Raw genomic sequence first — 20,328 nt, forward strand, 5'->3', positions numbered from 1 at the left:
TGCAATTTTAGCTATGCATAAAGTTTTATTAAACAATGCAGTAAGCTCTTTGTTCTAGATAACCGTATTTTAAGGATGGTGTGGGAACAACTTGCTGTGGCTCACATTAACTTTTACTTTATGAACTTGGAGAATCTACCGATTCTAGGATCTTATGGTGTTAGTGTTGTAATTCTGTTTGAGCCGTTCATCCAATTTAGATCATTTAAACAACCAAACTGTTTGAGCTCTAAAGTACTGCAGAAACCCTTGAAAAAAATCAGTGTTTTTCTTGATTGGCATATGCATCTACAAACTAATTATGATTCACTAAGAATCTCTGTGTCTTATGTAGTCAAAGTTCACATAGCTCATTTTTCCTTGGAGGTAAATCAGAAGAAAGAGTTGTCTATGCAAGCAGATACACTTTTTCTCAGCAAAAATGAAAACTGTGTAAATCAATATTTTCTTTTTGTACTCTAGCATATGGAATAAAGAAACCAAATTTATTGATAAGCATAGTGATTATTTTACCTTAGGTGTTTGGTAAAAAAACTGTTTTCTTAGAATTTGTTTTATGGTATGCCTAAACATTTTTATTTACCATTGGAGGCAAATGCATTTTAAAACATTCATGTACTTAATTTAAAATTAAGTGGATTATGCATTAGCTTGAATGTAAAATACTAATTCTCAGCATAGCAAATTATAATATAATTCAAGTTTGAGAGTCATACTTGAGTAAAAATAGGTAAAATGCATCCAGTTTTTCCCTGAGACCTGTTCACTGAACCTGGGTCTGTTTATTCTGGTCCAGCTGGAACTAGAAAGGGAGAGCATGTTCACGGTCCCGGGAAGGCCCGCCCTGCCTTTAGGCTGGTGCGTGCGAGAGGATATATATAGTTCCACACCAGTCTGGAGTACTGTCATTCTTCCTTTGCAGTTTCACGTCTTAGGATGCTTCAAGTGTTAAGTTACCCCCAACTCATCACATACTCAGATTCAAACAAATATATCCAGGTATCTAAAGTACGTACAGAAAAATACGAACTAATGATTTTTTATTATCTCCCACTTGTTCATTATCTGACACTTGTTCATGATTTGAATGTTCCTAGTTTCTGTATGTGTGGTGGGTCTTCTAACCCTGACTGATTAATGTAGGGAATCTCAACATAGTGATTTCAGTTTTCTTCTGAAAAGGGAAACTGAGGACGCTATACTCCAAGATGATCAAATCCTGAAACATACTCAAGGAGACATTTGTATGTTTCAGGATTATCTTAGGGCCTACTAAATAGTGTTATGATAGTAGTGGTTGGAATCTGTCACTCTTTAAACCAGAGAAGTCCTAACCTTCTTCTTTTATGGTTTACATAACTACATGAAATTTACTTTTTTGTTTTTCTAGTCTATTCGGCATTTGAAGTACTCAGTGTATAAGAAATCGCTACTGGGCAGTGTCTCAGATAATGGACTAGTCACTCTCTGGGACGTGAATAGTCAGAGTCCATACCATAACTTCGGCAGTACACACAAAGCTCCAGCTTCAGGCATCTGTTTTTCTCCTGTCAATGAACTGCTGTTTGTAACCATAGGCTTGGATAAAAGAATCATCCTGTATGACACTTCCTACAAGAAGTAAGTGTGAGATACTCGTTGCTCAATTTATAACAGGTAGTTACTAAGTCATTAACAGACATCAGGTATTTGTCACTCAGATAGATTTCCGAGTAATGTCCAGGAGATGGGCTCTTTGTACACTTGATGTATCCTGTGAAACTGAATTTTTTTTTTTTCTTCTCATGCAGAATAAATGGGTAAAGGAGTGGATATTAGGGTATTCCTGGAAAGTGAGTGTTAGGGATTGCATCTTAATGATTTCACATTTTAGCATACTTATTCTTTTTCAAAATAAACCTAATATAAATTTAAAGCAGTGTGATTAATTTGCCTTAACATTTACTTTCTGGAGAAGGTTTCTAAACTGCTGACCTTTGGGCAGGTTGCTGTCTTGGACGTTGTAGGATACTTGACAGCATCCCTGGCCACTGCCCACTAAACCTCAGTAAGGTTCCCTGAGTTGTGACAGCCTAAACCATCTCCAGAAATTGCCAGATATCCCAAGGGACAAAATTGCCAACAGCTGGGCACGTACTCTTCTGCTACGCCCCTTGTGCCCCTTTTCAGTTATAGATACGCTTGATTAGCTACCCGCCCCCCAGCAAGCCCCCACAAAAACCAGCTGCAAGAATGCTACAGTTGTTTTCAAGACATCTTGAAATCTAAAGATCACATAGGTTGTTAATGTTTTATTAGAGAGTAGTAGGGACTGTCAGACCTTGTTACGATGCTAGAGTTTTTACTATTCTTTATGTCACTGCCTTCCTTTTGAAATAATTTACTGAGAACCCTGTGTGTGAGCCATTCTTCACTTGTAGGAGACACACCAGCAACGCGCTCAGCTTCAGATGAACTCTGTTCCTCTTAGCTTTTTGGTCCAAACAGAGTAACAGATGCTGCCCTGTGAAAGGTCAGAGTCCTCTGAGACCTAAGCAGGTCAGTAAGTGGAAAGTGGATACTTAGAGCCTCCTCAGCCCCGAGGCGAGAGCTTTGCTTTGTGGAGTGACACCCAAGAGTTGTGTCACGTTCACTGCCCAAGTACTAACTCCGCCGAGAGAAAGGTGCTGTTCTGGAAGATGTAGAATGTACCTATTGGAAGTGAATAGCAAATAGGATGCAATGTTTAGCAGTTCTTTTTTCAGATTTTTATTATTTTAAATATATTTTATTAGTGCCTATTATTTTACAAAATACTGGGTATCAATGTGGTATTTTCATACCTGCTGTTCAGCTGCCCTTTACCTGTCCTTTTATTGTCTCTCACACAAAGTCTGAAATTCTACTTTAAACAGGTGTTTGGGGTGTGTATGCTGTTTGCCCAATGCTGAATGATTGGGTTGTTAGTAATGTATTCCATGTAAACTTCTGTGTCTGCTTATACGGGCGGATCTGCGTATACTCTGTCTTTCCTCCCAGGCTAGTGAAAACTTTGGTGGCTGATGCTCCTCTGACTGCAGTCGATTTCATGTCCGATGGAGCCACTTTGGCAATTGGCTCGTCCCGTGGGAAAATATATCAGTATGATTTAAGGATGTTGAAATCACCCGTTAAAACCATCAGCGCTCACAAGACGTCTGTGCAGTGTATAGCATTTCAGGGCTCCACTGCTCCTCCTAAGGTGAGATAATTTCTTTTTAGCATTTTTGATTTTACTAAAAAACGTTCAGTTCAAAACGTGAAAAATGTATGTTGTCAAAGTGTAATATTGTTTCATAATTTTATATGATAGCATTTGAAATAATTTTAGTACAAAGCTGTTTGATTCTTAGTTAAAAAATTTGTTTTGATGCTTAGTTCTCGTATGTCTCTCTGAAAGTATTTTAAAAGCTTGTTTTGGTACAGAGGGAAGCTCAGCTGCACAAATGAAGTTAAGATTTGTAAGGGAAAGGTGACTTTTTTAACTTAACAGGGAATTGATAAAATATTAATGTATAGTCTGGCATCAGTAACCTGAGCTTTTGAATGTTCCATTTCTTCTCAGTCAAGTTTAAGTAAAGGCTGCTCAAACAAGGCCGCAGCCCTGAACAAGCGGAGCGTTACCGTGAGCTCGGCCGGGGGCGGGGCGCAGAATTCCGGGGTTGTCAGGGAAGCCGCCCCCGCTGCCGGCACCGCGGTTCTGTCGAAGCCCCTGACGGCAGCTGCGGCCAAAGGCATCACTAGCACTCAGGACAAAGCAGGTAAATGTTACTCCTGTTGGGTTTGGAGGTTTTTTCCTTCCCCAAACATTTGTAGTTAGCAATTTCTTTAGGACCCTAGAACTCAAATGTTGTTTTTAAGAAGTTCCCAAAGTACTCTTTTTCTATTTGGTGAACTTCTGTTCGTGGCTTGTGTGTGTGTGTGTGTGTGTGTGTGTGTGTGTGATACTGGGATTTTAAACGAGGACCCTCTTACTGAGCTACATTCCTAGGCCTTTTAAAATTTTTTTTTTATTTTTTGAGACTGCAGGCTGGGCTCAAATGTGTGATCTTCCCGCCTCAGCTTCCCTGAGTGCTGGGATTACAAGTTTGTGGTATCACAGCTGGCTTTGTGTGTTTTTTGTTTCATTTTCTGTGCTGGGAATCAAACCAAGGCCTTTAAACTGCCAGGCAAGTGCCCTACCATGGAGCTACTTAGCCCTCAGATGAACTTCTTTTGAGAAATAGTGATTATTTTAAAACTAGAATGATGCCTGCGCGGAAATTGTTCATCTTTAATACTGCTACAGACTGTGTGACTTTACACTGTCTTATCAGTAGAGAATAGGAAACTTTGACGCTGTCATTACGATTTCACTTCATGGTAAGAAGAGAAGTTATTAATGGCTCCTCTTATTTCATATCTTACAGTGAAAAGTAAGGTGGTATAATGAATATTTTTAAGTGCTGGAGAGTGCCAGACACATATTAAGCAGAATATCGTTTTTTAAATGAAAATGTTTTAAATGAAAATGTTGCCTTTTTAAATGATTTCTTCCATTCTAATAATCATACTGATGAAACAGTTCTGAAACAGGAATTTCATGTAGACTTTGTGAAGGTATAATTATGCATTTCACCATATTTGCTATGCAGTTTTACCAATACAAAGATCATATTCTGTAAATCTTAAAGATCTGTTTGTTTGGATTTTAAGAAGTTATGCTCTGGGCTGGGGATATAGCTCAGTGGCACAGTGCCTGCCTGGCAAGTGCAAGGTCCTGAGTTTGATTCCAAGTACAAAAAAAAAAGAAGTTACGCTATACTGTCAATTTGCAATGCATTTTTTAAAAAGTACATGGTATGCCAGTGTTTTTCAAAATATTGTACTCAGTAGAAATACATACGTCAGGGCAAGTGTCCTCTCAGTATGAATTTACTGTTTCTGGGTGGCAGCAAAGATTTAGTTTTAGTAATGTGGAATAGATTTTTAAAATATTTTTTAAAATACATTTTTAAAACAATAAGGTAATATTCATTAATACTTTCCTGTGAATGTCTATATCACCTTATAGAATAAAGATAATACAGACGGTTACAAATACTGTGTAATTAGGTCCTTATTTAAAGAATTATTGGAGACAAATACTATTGTTTTTGACCTAAAAGAAAATCTTTTTGAAATACGACCTTGAATAATGTCTGGCAATTTGTTAAGCAAACTATGTAATGAAAATTGTCTTTGTTTTAAAAAATTTTTATAATTTGTTAATTTGTTCATAATTTTTTAAAATAAACTTTCTCATTTATGGTAAACTCTCTGAAGTCTCAATGTTGTTTGTTTAGTCTTTAATAAGTAGTTTCTGGCTTAAGAATGACAGCATTAATTAGGAAACAAAAGACTTGGGTCTGCCAGGTCACTGATTAGCGATAATTCTTGGCAGATTCCCAAAATATCTGGCTAAATGAGTCCACGCAGAGATTTGTATTAATTTTATTTTGAAATAATTACTATCCTACAGGAAAGTTTCAAGAATAGGATAGTACAGAGAACTCTGAGATTTACCGGTTGGTGGGTTTGCTACTTCATGAGCTTTGCTTCATGAACTTTGTCGTTTTCTCTCTTGCTATCACATACACAAACCTTTTTTGCAGAAGCGTTGAGGGTGGTTAAGACTTGATCTTCAGCTCTGTCCCTTTTTACCAGGACAGCTTAGGCAGTGCTTTCTGAGTCTCAAGTTTTTCTTCCATACACTGAGGAAATATTTAACTTTCAGGATCATTAGGAAAAACCAAAGAAAACGCCTGGCACATGGGAGACAGTAAATAATTCCATTTCTAAAAAGATTGTCGCGATTGTCATGTTATTGTAAGCTGTGTGTGAAGCTCCAGTTTGAAGAAAGACTGGTTGCTTCTACTAAAGGTATTCTTCTTTGGTTATTGAAAAGAATCTCTATAACTCATTACTGGTGTTAATTTTTAGTCGGAAACAAGGCCATTTAAGAGGTATGAAGATAAGGTCTTAGCACTACTTTTAGCCAGTCCCAAACTACTATTCTGTAAAGTGCAGAGGCTGGAGTAGGCATTCAGACACAGTAAAGACCTAGAGGAAAGGAAAGGAAAGTTCGCGGTGTGAGCGTGTCTCTGCGGCTGTGATGGACGGATGATGCCGTCCTGCTGTAATTCTGTGGCGCTGTAATTAGGGAAGTGCATTTCGTTAGTGAGGCTTGGGCAGCTTGGCTGTGCAGTGTACTTTCTCCTTGTTTTCAGCACAGGCTTCACAGTTTTCATTTGAGCCTGAGATGCCAAATAAAACACTTTTAAAAATATACTACGGTACCATGTTACCACCCTAGAAGCACGTTTCATCTGTGCTCTGCAGTCCGGAGTATTCACTCTTTAACCCTGAAACAAGCAAAAAGCTACAGAGCCTGCAGGGTTCTTAGAAATTCCTTGCCCTAGAGCCATATGTTACGTACTGCCAGAGGAAATAGACTGCTGTGGCCTTTTTAGGGTTGTCTCCTGTGCTCTTCTTCATGAGTCTGATACTCGGTTTCCTTACTCGTGGTAATCTGCAGCGCTTAGTGAAGACATTTGCAGTCAGTGCTGTTGAGAGGTCTTGCTGTTAGCGAAAGAGAAAATGGAGAGAAAGAGGCCCACCATCCGAAAGTTGGGGAACTAACGTTGAGTCCTGCTGTGTTAGGTACCCAGTGCGTGTGCTAGCAGGCTTTCCCCACGTCCTTTCTAGATGACTATAGGAGTTAGTAAGTAAGTTGTATTCCGTATACTTTAAGAGGGCAGCCAAATATATAAATTGTTTTAGAAAGTTTCCTTATCAAAATGGTTATCCTTATCAAATGTTGCAGTATGAACAAATAGGCTACTGTGTTTGTCTTTGAGGAGCCCTTCCTTCCCTAAGAGTGCGGTTAGGTGATTGCTTATCATATTTGGCTTCTTTTCCTCATGTTTACAGTTGTAAAATTCTAACAATGTGGTGATACGTTAATTTTTACAACGTAGTTTCTGAGGGTAACATTTATTGAGACTGAGTAACACTGATTTTTATGTCAAATTCTTTTCAGGTTTGCCTCGAAGCAGAAGTACAGATATTTTGTCTAAGGAAACAGACAGTGGAAGAAGTCAAGATTTCTCCAGCTTTGATGACACAGGGAAAAGTAGTTTAGGTGACATGTTCTCACCCGTCAGAGATGGTAAGTGTGTTCGGATCAGGGGGTCTTGTTCTTGTGGTGTTGGTGATTACATTTTCATTCTGAAAGTTGTGGGTAATAGCCGCAGTCTAATTTGATTCTTGGTGAGTTGCTAACTTTCTCAATTCCTGTGTGGTATCTTTTCTTTATTATTTTGAATGTTGTAATTCTAAAAAATATTCTGGTAATTTTCATATGGCAACTATGCAGGTAGTTCTCAAGTTAGGTTTTTTTTTTTTTTTTTCTTTTTTTTTTCCCCCGCTATGCAGTTCAGGTTGTCCTTGAGCTTACTTTGTAGCCCAGGCTGGTCTCAAATTTGCAACAATCCTCCTGCCTCAGCTTCCCGAGTGTTGGGATTACAGATTTGTGCCACCACGCCCAGCTCAAGTTAGTGTTTTAATTTTCACAAAAATTTCTTTTATTATGGTGCTGGGAATCGAAGCCAGATCCTTGCTCATGCCACACAAGTGTGCTGTCCCTGAGCTGCATCTCTGGGCTCTATACACATTTCTTACAGGAAGTTTTAGCTTTGTAGGCAGTATGTTATTTATATCTACTTCTGAATAAATCCCCACAAAATCTTGGATATTTTGGTATCCAAAATAGCTTCCTGACTTCAAACATTTAAGATTATTAGTGTTTTCATGGAGTATGTGACTAGGTGATAGAGTGACTCATCTTTTATGTGTGAAAGTACTGTCTGTCTATACACCCCCCACCCATAATGTAATGTAAGTGTTACCATAAAAATGTCTCTGCTGGCTCGATCATTGGAGCTAGGACATTGTTTAGCTCTCCTTTTTTGGCTGTGATGTTTATATTATTTTCCTTAATTTAACAGTCTTGTTAATAGCATTATTATCAGTAATACGGGTAAATAACTAGAAGATAATTTGACAATTAAATTGTTCATTCTTTTTGGCCTGGTAATTTAATTCCGTTTCTACAAATTTATCTCAGAAAATATTCAGAGAAGCCTGCAAAGATATGAGTACTTACTGTTTTTATTTATAATTGTGAAAACCTGAATGTCAACAGTACCAACTCATGATTTTATGCACTTTTTTTTTTTTTTACTTTTAAATTGTGTTTCCCAAGTTTTTTACGTTTCATAATCAGGAGGAGTAAATAATAGGCAGTGGTCCAGGATCACTGTCTTCTGCCTTACCTTGGCCTGAAAGTATCTACATATCTGTTTAACTTTCCAGATCAGACTCCGCTGGCTTCCGCCTAGTAGAGGAGGTGAGCTTCATAGTGAGTGCAGAGACAGGAAGCGCGTTGAGGGAGAGGAAGGCTTAAGGCCGTGCTGAGCCAGTGCCTCTGCTCTCCCTCCTCTGCGGAGCCTTTACACTGGAGGATGCAGGAAGGGACTTTTCACAAGTGTCAGAGTTACACACCTGATCTTCGGAAATATATTTTTTGTGGTTTGTTTTTTTTTGTCTTTTTGAGACAGTCTCACTATGCAGTTCAGGCTGGCCTTGAACTCACTTTTGTAGTCCAGGCTGGCCTCAAACTCACAATGATCCTCCTGCCTCAGCCTCCTGAGTGCTAGGATTACAGTGTGAGCTGCCACACTTGGCTGAAATAGTTTTTAAGGGAAATTAATAAATTAGTTTTGTTGTTTTTGTGAAATGTGATTAGAATGTGAGGCTTTTGCCATCTGTCAGTGTTTTGTGTCATTAATAAAGAAAAACATGGATACTAAAAATAATACTAATTTTCCTTGTTGGGGAATTTGTCTTTTAATATCAAAGATGTAGCTATTTTAGTAAAAGGCATACTCTGTTCATGCCTCAATTTCTTCATCTTTCAATAAAAATGCTTCTTTCATTAAGTGGAAACTAATACGTTCTCTAGAGTATGTGTGTCAGGATGCAGTATACAAATCAGGTGCATACACACATACAAATAGATAATGTTTCTGTGAACATGATGATCATATGTTTATCAACCACTTGACTTTGGTGAATTTGTTTATGACTTTTGCCCATTTTTTATTAATGTGTTAAAATTGATAGGAACAGGTTTTGTTTGTGTCCTACTACATGAATAACATTACAGATTGAAAAAATTAATAACCATTGTTTTTTATAACACCATACTGCTTGCAAGGTATTGTCCCATTGTTTCAGTTGATCCTCAAAACTTGTGAGGTGGTGAAGGCCCTGTCCGTGCTGTAAAGATGCAGAAACCAAACCTTAGTTGCGTTCGAGGCTTGTCCACGGTGAAACACTGCTGAATGAAACAGGAACACTGAATTGTAGATCTCTACAACCTGTTTCGTGGCTTGTTCTATACTTTGCTGCCTATGATATGAACCATATCGTAGAATAATCTTGGTTTTTGCAGCTGTGCATGATGCTAAAAGATTGAAAATGGAGGCTTAAGTGAGTACCAGCTTTAATCCTTATCCTCCCTCGTATTTTTCTTAAGATCAGTGGCCTATGAACTCTTTAGAGAAAGTGGGAAACTTCAGTTGCTGTGACTTACTTTTCACTATTTTAAAATTCAATTTTCTTGTTTTGCTGTAGATGGTGTCGTTAACAAGGGAAGTGATGAGTCTGTAGGCAAAGGCGATGGTAAGAACAACTGAACCGTATTAAGACAGTGAAGTGATACTGTGTTATCTGTTGCTGTGTAACAAATGATACCAACACTTTGAGGCTTACAAGGGAGAGTAAACATTTATCATCTAAATACTCCTGTGAGTTAAGAATCTGAGAATGGTTCAGCTGGACACTTTTGGCTTCAGGTCTTTATTGATGCTTCAGTCAGGGCATCAGCCAGAGCTGCATTCAAGAGTGAGAGAGGGCACCAAGGGAGAAGCCACACTGTGGTTGTACCGTAATCTTCAAGTCACATCCCACCACTGATTACATTTACTGATTTTTCTTTGTTAGAAGGAAATTTCTAAGTGTGATTGGTATTCAAAGGGAAGAGAATACACAGAGATACTGATATGAGGAGGCAGGGATCAATAAGAGCTGTTCAGATATGAACCAAACTAATGCTCTTCAGTTAGAAAAACTAATACGAACACAATCAATGTGTGTTTGTAGTTTTCAAGTATTTTCACATATTCTTTTGATCCTTACCACTGTAAGAGATGGGTATCATCATCATCCACATTTATAGATCAGAAAATGGAGGTTTAGGTGTTCCCAGGAATACACATCAACTAAAAGGTACAGCTGAGAAATGACCTCGTCCTTTGAATCCAGACCCCATGTCTGTTGCTGTATTCGTCTTCCCAGCGGTTAAGGGCTTGCTGTTGAAGGGCCCGTGTGCAGATGGACGTCATGTGCGAATGTAATCTTTTCCTCTTTTTCAGGCTTTGACTTTCTCCCACAGTTGAGCTCAGTGTTTCCTCCAAGAAAAAATCCAGTAAATTCAAGTACTCCAATATTGCATTCTAGTCCTCTTAATGTCTTCTTGCCATCCCCGGGGAAAGAAGAAAATGAAAATCAGGATCTGACAGCTGAGTCTAAGAAAACCTATCTGGGAAAGCAGGAACCCAAAGATTCCTTGAAACAGGTATGCACATGGAGATGGCGCTGGACTCCCTCTGCGTGCTTGTCAGTGGAAAGCAGGCTGCTGTCCGTGGATGGACCTGATTGTTGACAGTGCTCTGTCTGCACTGACGAGGTAGAAAAGACTCTTCAATCTTGATGTCACCTTCTTTTTTGTGGTGGAAGAGTACTGGGGTTAGAAGCCAGGTGTGCTGAGAACGCACTGCGTCACTGCGTTACTCCCCCAGCCCGTGATGGAACGTTTTCATAACTACAGAGCGCTTTTGGAATCTATTTGGAGGGCGCCAGTAATTGTAATCTTCAGACTATTTTTTTCTAAAGTGATCTTTCTGTGTGAGAACATTTCATAGCTTAATTCTTTTAAAATATATATTTTTTGTGGCATTAAGCATCAAGTTGGTAATTAAATCATTTACACTAAGTGCAGATTTGATGGTGCTAAGAATGGCACTCATCATTAATACCTTCTGCTAAAATTACAGTATTTGATATAGAATTTAATTTCTTATGTAGGGGTTCAAAATGATCAGATACTATAGGAAGAACAAATCCATTAGCTGTGTAGTATGTATTTCCATATTTAATTTTTAGAGTAATATTGAAAAATTTATCATGCAGGAAGTACAAAAATGTCTTTTGATTTATTTTTCAAATATTTCTGTCTAGTTTACTACATGAGGGCTTGGGGATTTTCTTTTTTATTATTTCTTTTTAGCCGGTGATTTGCATTTGAAATTATATTCAATAGCAGATGCTTAGAAAATTAGCTTTTCCTCCTCATGTTATTGTTGTGACTGTTTTTGATTAGTACACTTATTTTGCTGCTAGTCCTAATACCTGTTTTACTTCTTCAAAATCTTTTCCTAGGGGCTGGGGGTTTAGCTCAGCGGCACAGCGCCTGCCTGGCAAGCGCAAGGTCGTGATTCCCGGTACCGGGAAAAAAAAAAAAATCTTTTCCTATTCTTCATTTTCCCGGTCCTACCTACTGGAAAAAAAAAAAGCAGAAAGTACATAAAATTTTAGAAGTAATATAGGTAAAACAAATTGTAAATTAAAGTAATTGTTTACTTTAAATGTGAAGTTTGCAAAGTTGATCTCCTCTGGTGCTGAAACTGGAAATCTGAATACCTCTCCATCCTCTAACCAAACAAGAAATCTCGAGAAATTTGAAAAGCCAGAGAAAGAAATTGAAGCCCAGTTGATATGTGAACCCCCAATAAATGGATCTTCAACTACAAGTAAGTTCATAAAGCTTCTGATGGTGTTAAGTTGCATGACCTTCCCATTGTTTAACTTGGAAAGGATAGAGTGATCACAGACTAAAAAAAGAATAGAAGGTGTTTAAAGTTTATGGACATTTCTATGGTGTGACTTTCTCACTGGAAGGCAGTGAAATGTATATGATGGTTAAGTCCAGCAACATCAATTTTTCCTCATTTGGTGTGAGTTTCATTTTCAATCTAGTATTTAAGGTTTTGATTGAATATGGTGTAGATAGAATTATATTACAGGAATATTTGAAAAGGAATGATTAACTAGTTGAAATTATAAATTTTTTTCCTGTCTTCATATTAAAGTATTAACCTTAGAATTTATGCCACAGATTCATGAAAACTTGATTGCATTTAAGGGCTGTTAGGTTCACCTTTAAGAGTTACCTGTACAAAGAAACTCCTTCTAGAGAAGCAACGCTTTTTGCTTTTATATGGGTACCTATATTTAACTTCAAGATTTCTGTGGATGTATTGCATTAGCTTAAACTCCAGGGCTTTGCCTGTAGCACTGCTTTACTCCTGTATTCCTTCTGTTTGTTTTTAATAGTCTTGGTTTATCTGGTTTGTGGTATAGCTTGTCACATTCATCTGTTATAAGAGCAAATGGTTCAGAGATTCTTTAAGATTAATCCCTCTGTCACATGTTACTACATTAGACACTTGACAGTTTATATATATAGATAAATGACTATTAGAAATAATGTCATAAAAAAATTCTAAAATTTGTATTCCAGACAGTGGATTTTTCTAAATGTCACAAGAACCCTCTTCTTTGCCAGTTTTTCAAGTTTTCTCATGCCAAATCTTATTTAGAAATATTTGATGTCTCTTAGTCCAAGTTGACTATTAATATTCTCTCCATTCTTTATTTTAGATCCAAAGATAGCATCCTCTGTCACTGCTGGAGTGGCCAGTTCCCTGTCAGAAAAAATAGTTGATACAATTGGAAGCAGTCGACCAAATGCACCACTGACAACTGTTCAAATCCGCTTTATTCAGAACATGATCCAGGAGACCCTGGATGACTTCAGGTAGTGGTTGAGAAATTACTCTGTCTAGACCTCATAGGTTTGTTGTTTCATTAGGTGAAAGTAACTCTGTAAGTAATGCTGGGAGTTGCTTCCTTTGTCTAGGTTTTGGTAACCCTGAAACCACGTAAAACATGATTTTTTCAGTCTGATTGCACTGAATTCATTGACTATCAGCTAGAAAAAGACACTTTTACGTAGAGCAGTTATCCAGATGACTTGATAGGAAAGTCTAGCACGCAGGCTGCTCTTATGGGTTTTTTAAATTAGCAACAGAATCTTGTAAACTCTAAGATAGTTCTGACATGTGATATTAAGTATGCTGTGTGAGCAATGTAGAGAAAGGTATTTTTAAAATGAATCAAATATTTTCAAAATATGCATCAGAGTGTAGTAATACTTAACATTTAAAACATCTTACCTTGTCTTTTTTTTTTTTTTTTTCTTTTGGCTTTTTGAGACAGGGGCTCACTATGTAATGTAGGCTACCCTTGAACTCACTAGTTAGTCCAAGTTGGCCTTGAACTTGCAGGGATTCTCCTGCCTTAGCGTCCTGAGTGCTGAGATTATAGGCGTGCAACACCATGACCAGCTTCTAACTTCTCGCCCTTTGAATTCTGAATTAGAAGAGAGTGTGTTCTGGAATACTACTACTTTTACTTATTATTTTAATATTTTGGAAACTTTTAAATTATTAGAATGTTTAGTGGTTTTTTTTTTTTTTACCTTTCTAACCTATAGCTACTCAGATTGTCATGAAGAAGATTATTGAAGATGTGTGATTTCATTGGTGCATGTTTATATTTAATGTTTATTTTTAAGATACAATTTTAACATGAGAATAAAATTAAGGAAAAGCATCGTGTTAGCATTTACAGTATACAGTAGTTTGTGTACAAGATAGTAAGTGCACAGAAGTAAGTGTCTGCCTTCAGGCCTTTATGGTTTACCAGGACAGGTACAGTGTGTCCTCCTGTGTGTGTTCGTATAGTGTGAATTAGTTCACTTGTGATTGGCAAATAGGGCAGTGCTGGCAGTGTGACGGAGGAATTTTGTTTGTTCCCGTGAGAACAGCCAGAATAGCTTGCGTGTGAACGCAGCCGAGTGCGATAGCCCTGTCCATGTCCGTCTCCTCTTTCCCTCGAGCTGGCATAGTTGCGTGTCCTGTGTCGGAGTCGCTTATTTGTGATTATCCCGTTTGGGGGCATTTCAGTCCAGATTCCTTCTTCTGTAATCTCTCTCTTTCCATGAAGTGGCCATCACTTTAAGGTACTTTGTTCATTATTTATTAAGTTAGCTTTTAACTGTGCTCATATTTTTATTAGAATTAATTTTTGTGGTTGCATGGGTTTTGAGTGGTTGGCCTGAATCCTTTTTCCTTAAGTCCTGTTATTTTTAAATACTATTTTTAGATACTATTTAATACTATTTAAATGTTTAAATCCTGTTCACACTATTCACACTATTGACAGTTGTAAAGAATAAGAGTTTTTTCAGAAGTCCATAAATATTTATGACATAATAGCAGAACATCGGATATAGCTGACTGTTATGAACAAAATGATGTTAGAAATGCCAAAAGGAAGCAGCTTGCTGGGTCAGACCTAGAAGGTATGAGTGGAGGTTTTCTTTTACACAGAGTGTGTAGGCCCAGCACGCACAGATGTGATTGTAAATCTAGGACTACTTCAGACAGGAGGCACTGTGGTGCAGGTGAAGACAGGTGCTTAGAAGGACTTAGGTGGTGGAGGCTCTTCAGCGTCTTCAATCACAGGCACGGCGGTGCGGTTTACCGTCTGTTCAGCAAGCCTGTGGTGTCTGTTCGCCACTGGCTTCAGGGGATGCAAGGGCAGCGGGCTCAGGACCGTCCCGTCAGCGAGCCTGGAGATCTGAGTGCGACTGAATTCTCTCTTCGCTTTGCCACCTAGCTGCTGGCTTGCTAGGTTGCTGGAGGTTGATTCTTTCACACTCTCATCTCTTCTGGGCTTTCTGTGCTGCAGTTGAGGGTCTCTGTTGCCTCAGTCTTCTAGGTTGTTCCTAGCAGTGCTGTCACTGGGGGCCTAAAGAGGACAGTGTTGAGGGACTCACGAGCCGACCTTCCTCAGCTGACGGCTGCCACCTTCTCCCAGAGATCCTGGAGTGCTTCGAGGTACTCTTCTCAGTCCTCCCTGCCAGACCCCACAGGTGCTGTGCCTCTGTGCCTTGGAGATGGCGTCTGTCAGCCCTTTGCTCTGCCTGCCCCTAATTTTGTTTCTCTTTCTCTTTTTTTCTTTTTGTTTTTCTGTAAGCCCTCAGTGATGGTGGAAATAACGCAGGCTGTATAACTGAGGATTCTTCAGGTTCTTAACTATCATTCTTCACGTGGCCTTTGAAATTATTATTTGCCCTTGGCCTTTAAAATATCTGTAAATATTTAGATCCAGCTCCAGGCCACTGCTGCCTCTTTTTCCATGTATGGAACCAGTATATACTGCCGAAGGAAAGGGAGGTAAATAGGGGTCTTAGGGTAGACTTTCCTCCTTTACAAGAGTGGCCCTTCAAGTCCTAGCTACAGTGATGGTTCTCTGCTACCTTCATTGATTGATTGATTGGTGCTAGGATAGAACCCAAAGCCTCATGCATGCGGGGCAGTCAGTCTACCACTGGTCTGCACGCCCAGGCCCTCTGATGGCTTCTGTTTTGAATACAGCTTTTATCATAACAAAGCAGAAGGAGGCATTTTTAGAAATACTTTGAAAGAAAAAAATAAGGTACTTGAGAATAAATCCAACTAAGGATGAAGATCTTTGTAAAAAAAACTTTTAATGTACCACAAAACATTAACACTTAAATAAATGTAAAGATACTATGAACATGTCGTTCACAATCCAATCAGAATACCAGCTGGGTTATTCTGAAGATGATGTTGAAAGGATTCCAAAATATGTATGGAAGGAAAAGATCAAAGAATAACAGAAACACTCTAGAGAAAAATAAGGTTAAAGGAGGACTTATTTACCAGATGGATAAGCTTAATTTGAAAGTAAGATTAGTGTAGTATTACATTGGCATAGAGTAGTCGGATTAGCAGAAGGACTCAAATAGTCAAGAAAGAAACTTGATAAATGGCAGAGGTAAATTGCAGATCTGTATGCAGAATATGGAATAATCAATAAATTGTGGTTTGTAATTATTTGTGTAAAAGTAAATACAGATCCCTATTTTATACTATTCAAAAAATCAGTTCCATATTTCAAAAAGTTTAAATGTGAAAGACAAAATTTTAGGCAGTTTGAGTTTATAATTTCAGAATAGAAAAATGATTAATAATTAAGAAAGGCACTACCCATAAAAATAGATTGGTAAATTTCCCTGAGGCATTAGGTTAGTAAATTTAAGTGTTACTGATAAGAACTCTCACTATTGAGGTATCATTAACAAAGTAAAAGGCTAAGAAAACATCTGCAGTACTGGTATCACTAGCAAAAGATCAGATTATATAAAGAATTCTTATAAATGAATAAGAAAAATATTTGAAATGACATTTTATAGAAGAGGAATGATACATGAACATAAGGAAAAATTTTCAATCCCACAACTAGCAAACAGAAGATTTTGTAAGATACCATTTCATATCTAAGTGGGAAATACTGTAAAAAGCCTGGTAATACCAAGTCTTGGTGAGGATGTGCAGCAAGAAGAACTGTTACGTTCATGGTGAACATACTCATTAATACTGCCACTTGGCAAAACAATTTGCATGGTTTTGTAAAACTATCAAGTGTACACCTAGGTTTATTATTGGATATATCTTTGGATATTGCTATTTGTGGATTCAGAGTTACATACATGATTGTTTATAACAACATGTTAATAAAAACTAGAAAATAACTCAAGTATCAAGTGACAGGAAAATGGATATACCAGTATAAACCGGTGAACTAGACTGTGAACTTGAAAGTAAATCTCTCCACTGTAATCCAGTCAGGACTGCATAGTTTTATATCCTTTTGTAATGCCCCAAAACAAGCACAATAGAAACATATTAAATACAAATGTAGTGGGGTTCTTTTGTTTGTTTGTTTTGGTACTGGGAGTGGAACTCAGGACCTTGTGCTTGCCAGGCAGGGGCTGTGCCTCAGAGCTAAATCCCCAGCCTTCAAACGTAGTTTTTAAGGAAAGCATTTCTTTGCTGAAAATTAAGGGAAGGATGGCTGCTTTGGATATCTCTCCAACAGTTAAGTGATGATATCAGATAGGGTATCAGCTTTTCTGACTTGATAAAGTTTTAGCTCCTAAGTTGTGTAACGAATGACCAGTGTTTCTGATCTTCATGTGTTCCTTTGGAGACATGAATTAGCTGTACTTTATTGAGTAGGTCACACTACAACCATCCCTATTTCTATTAGAAATGTTTTTTAGTAGCTGAAACACTGATAATCAGATGTTTGTAATCTAATGAATTTTGTCTATCTCCTCTAAGTCTCTATCTTTCTTTCATGATTATTTCTATCCAAAGGAATACTGTACAATAGGAGAGCTACATGTAGGTAGCTTCGGTTTATATTCTGATCCACCATTTGTTGGTTGGGTAGCTTTGGACAAGTTATAACTGGCTCAATGGCTTAATTGGCAAAATGGAAAAACTAGTAGGTCCTAATTGCAAGGATTAAGCGAGTTCTGATATTTGAAGTGTAAGAAACAGTGCCTAACACATAGTAAACAGGTACTAAGTGCATTGATATCTTTACTTTTGTGGTAATTATTAAGGACCAATAATGTGAAACAGTAAAAACACGTTTCTTGAATGATCTCGAATTGGTTGAAGTGTTACCCTTCTGACAGATATTTACACTTTTCCCTAGAGAAGCGTGCCACCGGGACATTGTGAATTTGCAAGTGGAGATGATTAAACAGTTTCATATGCAACTGGTACGTACGGCAGGTTGTCTTTTAAGTGAATATGGAGTGGTGTGGATCTACAAGCACTCCATTATAGGGCAATGTATTTTTATCATTTTGATTGTGAAGATAAATAAATAGGAAATTTGAAAAATTTAATAAGTAAAACATTTTAACTGGTCACATTTTTTAAAAACTTGTAATAGTTAAGGCTATTTTTTACAGCTTTTTTCCCTTCGGTAAATGGAAAGCCCCCTCACATCTGTGAATATAAATCTTCCAAATGTTACCAGTGATATTTGTGGTTAAATACAAGAAATATCATTCAGCTAGTTAGTTGAACTTGAGAGAAATGATAGCTGAAAGCATATAAAACATAGCTTGCCAAGTAAATGTGAAGTACCAATCATTTTAAAAGCATTTCCCTTTTTTCTAGAATGAAATGCACTCTTTGCTGGAAAGATTCTCAGTGAATGAAGGTTTAGTGGCCGAAATAGAAAGACTACGAGAAGAAAACAAAAGACTTCGGGCTCACTTCTGAAATTTCCGCAGATACCTTAACGTTTAATAATTTGTGAAGTTTCTGGCAACACAGGACTACGTAGAGTCAGTACTGTGTGCATGGCCTGGGGCGGAGGCCATGTTTTCTTCAGGTTGCAGCGTGTTGAAATTTTGTACCAACCATCATTTCATCTTCTCTGTCAAAAATATGTATATTTTTATATTAAATACTACAATACATCATCTGCCTTAAGAAAATCCACAGGGTCTTTATTTTCTGAAAGCTTTAATAACTATACACCAAGTGTCCTTTTTCATGAGCAAAGAAAGTTGCATAAAAATCAGTTATGTTTGGTTTTTACCTTTTTTTACTGATATATATTTGATTGGCAAATTACCTTACAAATTTTGGAGGTGTAGTTGAGATTTAAAAACTTTGATATCCTTTGTATTTTTATGCAGAAAGAAATTTTAAAATGACATTTGATTTTTTTAAGCCACTGATGACTAAAACCACAGAGTTGGCTCGTAATTTTTTTGTTACCTTGATGACATCAAGTGTGACTATTTATTACTTACATGTGGTAATTTCTTAAATCTTGAATTGTACAAATAAACTATATCTTTTGCATTTGTGCTACTGTACTTTTGCTAGCTCTCTACTCTTGCTTGGTATTTATTAGCTAACTTTGTGAGCGCTAATATATCTGCTGATCATTTTATGAATTAATAACGTAAATTTATACTACAAAGCTTTCATCACCATGACTCAGCTTAAAATCTGAAAATTTCATATTAGTTGCAAAATATTACAGTATTGTTGCTTCATTTTTCCCCCAAGTGAAAAGTGGATTATTTTGTTCTATGGTTTGTGGCATAAACTTCTTCTAATTCTTTGTTTGTCATGAATATTTTTAAATTATTGGCCTTAGCATAAGATTATTTATAAAGATTCATTGTGAAAAGAATTTTCACTTCTTTGGCAATAGTTGGCCATATACAGCTACCTGTGTGATCTCTACTTTCAGTGTCCTAAGATTAGGACATCTACTTGTTCATGTTACTGTTGTCTTTTGCCCAATGACTTAAACTCTGTATCATCTGGGTAGCTCTGCTGCTCTGTTTTGGATTCTGGGTTGAAAATATTTACCAGAATTAAAAAAAAAAAAAACAAAACAACAGAACAAAAGAACACACACAGCCCTAGTTTAGTACACTAACTGTGTTTTTCCACAGTGATGGAAAAATACTAAAAATCTTAAATAAATGTTAAATATTAGCAAGTGAACATACTAATAATTTTTTTCTAAAAGTAAAAAACAGTGACTTCACTTTTCCCTAGCACTTCTTAACGAATACATTTGTATTAAAGCATATAGAGGTGTAAAAATGGCCTTTTCCTACCAGATTATTAGAACGTTATGACTTATACCCAGTTTCCTTCTGTATCATTGGTTAGATGGGTCTGAAGACACAATGCAGTATTAGTGTGTTTCGGCTGCCTGCTGTATTTAAATCTATTAATATTTTCCTGTTGCCTTTTTCTATACATGCACATAATGTTTATTAAAAGAAGTGGGATAAACAAATTAATTTTAGTAATTTTATGTGTATAGATGAAACATTTTTGTCATGGATTTAAAAGCTAAGTACAAAATATAAAAATTTTATATTCAATAAATAAGAGTTCTAAAACAAAACCTTGCCTGTGGCCAAAATGGAATAATAGGGATTGGACTTACTTTCCCACTGTAAATTCCACAAAGACAAAACAACAGTAACAAAACAGACAAAATGTGTGAAATACTTGTCAGATCGCAGACATTATGCAGTGAACCTTGAGAAGGGAAACACGTGAGACCCAAGAAATTCAATGAACTGAAAACACAAGAAATAGAACTATATCGAAG

General features: G+C 37.2%; 1 protein-coding gene across 1 annotated transcript in view; it reads left to right on the forward strand.

Moving 5' to 3' along the window:
* The window catches only part of Nedd1 (neural precursor cell expressed, developmentally down-regulated 1), a 43,017-nt gene extending 23,428 nt beyond the window's left edge, over window positions 1-19,589 (forward strand). The window contains exons 7-16 of the mRNA XM_005374503.2: window positions 1,391-1,620; window positions 3,019-3,220; window positions 3,584-3,779; window positions 7,079-7,207; window positions 9,736-9,783; window positions 10,536-10,738; window positions 11,816-11,972; window positions 12,883-13,039; window positions 17,881-17,947; window positions 18,354-19,589. Of these exons, the coding sequence (XP_005374560.1) occupies window positions 1,391-1,620; window positions 3,019-3,220; window positions 3,584-3,779; window positions 7,079-7,207; window positions 9,736-9,783; window positions 10,536-10,738; window positions 11,816-11,972; window positions 12,883-13,039; window positions 17,881-17,947; window positions 18,354-18,458 (1,494 nt within the window). The 3' untranslated portion in view covers window positions 18,459-19,589. The remainder of the gene's footprint in view (window positions 1-1,390; window positions 1,621-3,018; window positions 3,221-3,583; window positions 3,780-7,078; window positions 7,208-9,735; window positions 9,784-10,535; window positions 10,739-11,815; window positions 11,973-12,882; window positions 13,040-17,880; window positions 17,948-18,353) is intronic.
* Window positions 19,590-20,328: the final 739 nt, after the last annotated feature.

The sequence above is a fragment of the Chinchilla lanigera genome, unplaced genomic scaffold (genome assembly GCF_000276665.1).
Source record: "Chinchilla lanigera isolate Chin_1 unplaced genomic scaffold, ChiLan1.0 scaffold00004, whole genome shotgun sequence".
Lineage (NCBI taxonomy): Eukaryota > Metazoa > Chordata > Mammalia > Rodentia > Chinchillidae > Chinchilla > Chinchilla lanigera.